Below are 6,619 nucleotides of genomic sequence, written 5' to 3'. Positions count from 1 at the left end.
CCCCACACCCATCCTCCTTCCCTACACAATCACACCCCACACGCTCACACCCCCCACACCCCACTCTTCCACATGCATCTTCCTCCCCACACACATTCACACTCCCCCAGTTGCCCCCTTCCACACACAATCACAACCAAACACCCCCTACATGCACCCCGCTTCCAGACAGTCTTCCCCTCTACACACAATTGCACCCCACACTGAACCTCCACCCCCCAACACAATCACAGACCACCCCCTTCCACAGGCAACACCCCCCACATACCCACATGACCCCCTCCCCCACACACATGTATCCAGTCTCCCAACCGTCCTCTAGACACAACTTACAGGAGTAAGACTTTACTTTGAGCTATTTTGCGATCACCTCTATATACACTACACAAACACACACGTAAATAAGGACAAAAATATCTTTTGGAATAAAATATGTTATAATACATGTTTGATTTTTAGTATGTGATTTAGTTTTTTTTCCAGTTCCGGGATGGCAAGCCCCTCTTCCCAAAAGGAGTACTTTTGGGGGCAAGGGGAGGGACTTGTGGTGGCAAAGGTCAGGGGTTAGGAGCAGGACTTCGAGTCCCAAGATGGTGACCAGGAGCAGGGCACCTGTCAAGGGCAGGGCTACCGTTGCGGCCCTTGACAACTCACCAAAACTCATTAAGCCAAAAATAATTGTTCACCTCTGACCTGAATGGTGCTGGAAGCATGCTGTACAACGGCTCTTTTAATCATCCTTTTTCCGCAGGCCTCTCCCGCCATCAATTAGTGGAGAGGCTCAGTGGCCTTGATGCTTGCTCCTGATTGGCTTGGAGGCCAAAATGGCGGTTTTAAATATGCTGAGGTTTTTGCCTCCTTCCACGGATTGGCAGAGGGGCCCCGGCAGCTCTGCCGCTCACTGCTGATCAGTTGGGAGGCAAAAACCATGGCATATTCAAAACAGTGGTTTTTGCCTCTCAGCTGATCAGGAGCAAGCGGCAAGCAGTGGGGCTGCTGGGGGCCCTTCTCCAGTCAGTGCGATTAAAAGAACAAGATTAAAGGAGCCGTTGCACAGTGCACTTCAAGTGTGATTTGGGTAGATTCCTAGTTGTGGACATGGTGTACACCCTGAAGCATCAGGCCCACACTGTGTATGGGTTGAGTGGTTGAGCCTTTTAGGAGAAACCTAAAAAAGCTGTTGAACCCAAAGGCCCTATGTCACAAAGCAGCAGAGAGGGAGAGTGAACTGGGTCTGAACAGGGGATTTTCCCACTGTTCCTCTCAGTTCTTGCATTTAAGGTCTGGTTCAGATGCTGTGCCTCTCACTCCCATGACCAATAGCTACAGATGCCCCTTCCCCCCAAAAATATAGAGAAGTCAGACTGGAAGGGACCTCCAGAGGTCATCTGGTTCAACTGCCTGCCTGAGGCAAGATCATCCCTATCCAAACCATCCAGGCCCTGCAGAGACTCCTCTATGGTGCTGGTAGCCACACGGTATGGAGTCACTTGGGGCACGCCTTCCTCCACTGCCTTCAGGGGATCTGATATGACTAGCAGCTCTTCCACCTGTGAGGGCTTCCCCCGTGGGACCTGGGAGAGCTGCTGGGTTTTACCAGGGCCTCCTCAGGGCCTGGAGGCTGGTCTCCATGTTCCCAGGGATGGTTGCCCAGGGTGCTGACTGCATTGCTGAGCCCCTGCTGAGAAATCCACAGCTGGTGGTGCCAGCAACAGAGGTACCCTAGGTGCACCAGAGGATGGTCCTGGCCCCCATCACTTGTATCAAGGACCTCCTGGACTATGCCAAGCAGGGCTGGGCAGATTCTGCTGTGCTCGCCTGGTGCATGGAGGTGTCCACTTTGCATGCGCCCTGCTACCTACTCCAGGAGGTTAAGGCTGCCCTGCCTGCCACTGCCCTCATCTACATCCATGAGGATCTGTGTGAGGGCAGTCCGGCCTCCCCCACACCCCAATGTCCCCCAGCCCACTGGAGCTCATTATAGGTATTTGTTGCGGCAGGCCCTGCAGTGCTGTCCTCCTCACCACCTGAGCAGGCTGGGGGATATGAAGCCGGTCTATTTCCATACCGTGGATCACCGCCAGCTCTACACTCTAATTACAGAGTCACCTGACACACGGGGGCCGGTAGGCAAGGCTGTTGGGCTGGCTGGGAGCTGGTGAGGCAGCATCAGTCAGCAGGAAGGCTGGTGCTCCTCAATGCCAGCAAGGAGAAAAACATCTGGAGGTTTGTGTAGGAACTAAGGGGATAGAGGAGGTTCCTGGGGGACATAATGTGGGGGTCCAGAGCCCTGAGAAGGGGGCTGAGTGCACAGGGGCCTGTTGAGGGGCCAGGTGAGCCCTGAGTGGGGGGCTGAATCTTTGGAAGACCTAGTGAAGGGTCTGGGGGGACCCAGTGAGTGGGGTGGCTATTGAGGGGTCTGGATGAGCCCAGAAGGCAAGGGGCTGTGTTGGGGAAGACCTATGGAGGGCTCTCAGCATGCCCAGAGAGAGGGAGCAATCTATGGAGGGGCCCAAGAGGGTGGACCCACAGAGATGGAGGGCTCACAGCCAGAGGACTGACCCTGGGAATTTCAACTGGCCTATTTGGGGCCAAGGCCCAGGAGGAGCCAAAGGGTGAAATAGAGACTGCCAGAGCTGGGAAAGCCTGGAGTTCTTGATGGGCATGAGATGGGGCCAGAGCCCAGGAGAGGCTGGATGGTCCTTATGTGGCCATAGCTGAGAGGAAAGGGTCAAGGGGCATGCAGCGCAGTATGATGATGGCTGGTGCTAGGTCATCTGAGGGGGAGCAGTAGAGGAAAAGGGTCTGAGAGTGATCTGGGGGCCAGAGATGGAGGTTTCGGATGGGAGATGTAGCCAGGGCCAGGGGTCCTGGTAGCTAGCAGCTCAGAAGAGGCATAGGACATCTAAGGGGAGCCCAGAAAGGGACAAGTAAGATCAGATAGGCCTGAAGACTGGTCCTGGCCTATCTTCAGGACCAGTCTTCAGGCCTATCTGATCTTACTTGTCCCTTTCTGGGCTCCCCTTAGACCTGAAACTTTGCCCTACTGGTGCTGGTTAGTGTGGTGAGGCTGCCTGTAGTGGGGTGGTCTCCATGAAATGCCACGCATGGGCTGCTGCAGGGAAAGGCAAGGATGGAGCACCAGAAAACCTCAGCTCCCACTGCTTTGTGGGTTACCCTATGGAAGGGGAAAGCTAGGGGAGCACACCCCAACAGAAAAGCAGTTGGCAAGGAAGACCAGGACCACGTGGGTTCAGTGGCCCAGCAAGGGGCCGGGGGATAGAGTGCAGGACCAGAGGGGTCCGAGGGCTTGGAGAGTGGCCGGGAAAGTGGAAAATTAAAAGGGTCCAGGACAAGAGGGCAGAATGGTGCTGGTGGCCTGGAGAGGGGCCAAGAGAGAGACCTATGAGCCTGGTAGCCCAGGGAGTGGTTGTGCAAGACTGAGAGGTGTGAGAGCTCAGAGAGCAGCCAGAGGAGGGACCAAGGGGTCTGGAAACCCAAGTGGGGCTGAGAGGGAGACCGAGGGGTCTGGCAGCCCAGGAAGGGGCTGTGTGGAGAGGCCGAGAGGTCTGAGACCCGGAGTGGGGCTGAGAGAGGCCAAGGGGTCAGAAGGCCCAAAGAGGGGCTGTATCAGCAAGTGGTAGAACATCAGTCAGGATGCCATCTGCAAGGCATGGGGCATGGTATAGGGAAGGTACGGAGCCATGGAATTGGCCCATAAGGCCGGGATTACAATCCGGGTGGTCATTGTAATAAGACCAGGGCAGCTGTCCGCATTCTGTATAATAACTAACATCAAGGCATGGTGGGCAAGAGCTGGGCAGACTGCCCATAGAGCAGGGTATCACAAAAAAGAAATGTTGAGTACCCTGTGACACAGGTTACACATTAGGAGGTACAGTTGCATTAGTTCACTCAAGTTAAATAGCAATCATAGTTACAGTGGGTCCAAAAGCGCAAGTCTTAGGGAGGCCTAATAGGATGTTTGCAGTCTTCTACTGTATTTTAGGATCTGCATCCTATCCGACTGGCATCTTGTAATATCAAATAAATTACCTAAGATAATATTTTAGATGTTCTGATAACACAAATGGGTGTGGAAGGAGACCCTGAATAGAATGAATGCTGTTTTTTCTCTGTTCAGATGCCTTGGCATTTCGGATGAGATCTGAAACCTGTTTTGATCAAGAACAAAGTTCACCCATTTAGATACTTAGTACTTTTGCTTTTGCCTTCCAGGTGTAGCTCAGTGATGTGTAGACACACTGCCTGTAAAGTACACTGGGATCTTTCAAGATGAGCGTTTAAAGGGGTGCTATCTGTCAAATACTGTTCTTCCATCTGATCAGTTACTTGCTATCATTGCAAGTAATGCTTAAGTTTAATGTAGATGAGAGATTGGTGAATAATAGGATTTTTTTTATATTTTCTGTTTGTTGAATTCACCTGTCATCTATTTATTTATTTATTGTTATATTGCTGCTTTGTTTGCATCTTGTGTACAACAAGACAAAGAAAAACATTTTGAAAGAATGGAAATACATTGTCTAGATTTTCCAAACCGGAGAACCGTTAACTCTAGCAGGGGTCTGCAGGATCCAGGGGCTATGACTGTGAAACCACAGAAATGGTCAGGGAGACTCTGGCAGGAGTTAAATGTGAAACTTTGCAGGTTCTTAAATTAGCTAAACCTGCTGATTTAAAAAGTTGCAGAGAGTATCAGCTTCAAAGATGACACTTCAAACTGAGTGGTCTTTGTCATATATAGAAGGTAACAGCGTCCAATATATTACACTGATATTTGAGGCTTATTTTTACAGATGAATGTAGTATCTGGGTAGGAAAAAAGTAAATATATCATTTATTTTTCAGAATTTATACTGAAGGAAAGCAAGGTATCCTCAAAGATCCATTTCCCTTTGAGGTAAGTACTTTTATCTTATGTAAAAAAATTCTAAAGCTCTATAGATGATTGTTTTACATTTTATAACAAAGCCGAGTGTGTAGGAGGAAAGAATGTAATTGTTGGATCAAGGCAAGTTTGATGTTTAAAAAAAATAGTAATATAAATAACTGACTAGACAAATTGTACAGTACCCTGCCATAATGCAAAACCAGTTTTTTTAGGTTCCTTTTTTCATTCACACTCAAGAGCCTGAGCAAGAATGTCTAATATGCTGCACACCTTGAAAAAAAGAATAGCTTTTGGTATTTGGGAATTTGTCCTCTGGGAATTAATTCCCAAGTATGCTGTCCCTTTATGGAGCAATTCTTATGAGTAGCCCTTTTGCCAAGGGGTTTCCAGCTTAATGTTACCACAGACTGCAATTGCAAGAATATTCCGTAAGAAGAGGTTATTCTCTCGGGTCCCATGCTTTGTGGCTTTTATGGATCAAATTAAACTTTCCTTCTAGAAATCAGTATCAAATATGAATTAGAGTGCAGACATCATGTGCTCATGGTGCGGTATTTTGCATTTGAGATGAAGTTTTGCGATTTTCTCTCGAGGTGAGAAAAGCCTGGATTAATTCATGGTTGTAACTGGAGAAGAAAATATTTTATAGTGTAATGCAGTCTTTTAATAAAAAGTGTCTCCTGAATGTGACCCAAATGTTACAAAGCATGTTAACAAAGTTTTTCTTTTCTTTTGTCAGAGTGATGACCAAGTACATTTTATTGGTGAGGGTTGTAAAAGTCCTGTTGAAAATTTCTGGAATGGGAGTAGTATGATATTCATTATGGAGAAAATTGTAAGTGTTGGTTTATTTAAATCTAGACTTCTCAACTTCTCTGGAAATATGTTCAAATATACTCTAATCTTTAAACCTACATGTGCATTTCTTTGAAGGGACATGAAGAAACTGATCAAAATAAAGTGCCTCAAATAAACACTGCTGATCTTTCTGAGCTTTCGCAACTCAGTAGTTCTGGACCAGCTGCTGTTTCTGTTACAAGAGCAAAGTAAGTTTCCATAAAATTGTCATTTTGCTTAGAAAGAGCTCACACCATTCAAGATGGGAGTACCTTCTGGTGCAGTAATATAACTCGTTTATATAAAATAAATCATAGGAATTTGGAAAGCAGCTTGAATTCTGTGCACAAATATATATTTCAGATGGATTGTAAGATAAGTAAGGAAATATCTAAGTTTCTCATATTTTCTTGTTATCTTCACCATTATTAAAAAACACCCAAAACTGCCCGTCAAAAGCATGAGCCAGGAAGAGAACACTGAAATTGATGGAAAGATTCCTTATTAGTGATAAAAACATATAATGATCTCATCTTCATTAGAAAAGAAAGATGTGCTATTAACCTAAAGTAAAATCCTGGTGTAGACAAAGTGGGTTGTAGTTTTTATATGACTTAACAGCTTGAGTTAAAGACTGTGTAGCTCAATATTGAAAGAGTTTGGGGTTGCAAATACATGTTGGTCCTTTTGTGCTGGAGTGACTTTTACTCTGTATAGGCATTAAAGAATTTCCTTTCTTTTTACATTTTTTGCATGTTAGATCAAATCCAGAATACTTTGTCTGACCCCGTAAAATCAACAACTTCTTGGTGCCTCTATACTAATGGGGAGATGATTATATTTATTTGTAAAAAAAAAAAAAAAAAA

The 6,619-nt window shown here is 46.8% G+C and overlaps 1 protein-coding gene across 1 annotated transcript in view; it reads left to right on the top strand.

The window, feature by feature from the left end:
- ZWILCH (zwilch kinetochore protein) overlaps nt 1–6,619 on the top strand; it is a 39,258-nt gene that overhangs the window by 384 nt on the left and 32,255 nt on the right. Inside the window, exons 2-4 of the mRNA XM_019503954.1 lie at nt 4,873–4,924; nt 5,655–5,750; nt 5,849–5,961. Of these exons, the coding sequence (XP_019359499.1) occupies nt 4,873–4,924; nt 5,655–5,750; nt 5,849–5,961 (261 nt within the window). The remainder of the gene's footprint in view (nt 1–4,872; nt 4,925–5,654; nt 5,751–5,848; nt 5,962–6,619) is intronic.

The sequence above is a fragment of the Gavialis gangeticus genome, unplaced genomic scaffold (genome assembly GCF_001723915.1).
Source record: "Gavialis gangeticus isolate Ggan-Ray unplaced genomic scaffold, GavGan_comp1, whole genome shotgun sequence".
In the NCBI taxonomy this organism is placed as follows: domain Eukaryota; kingdom Metazoa; phylum Chordata; order Crocodylia; family Gavialidae; genus Gavialis; species Gavialis gangeticus.
This window is presented reverse-complemented; position numbering and strand designations above follow the sequence as displayed.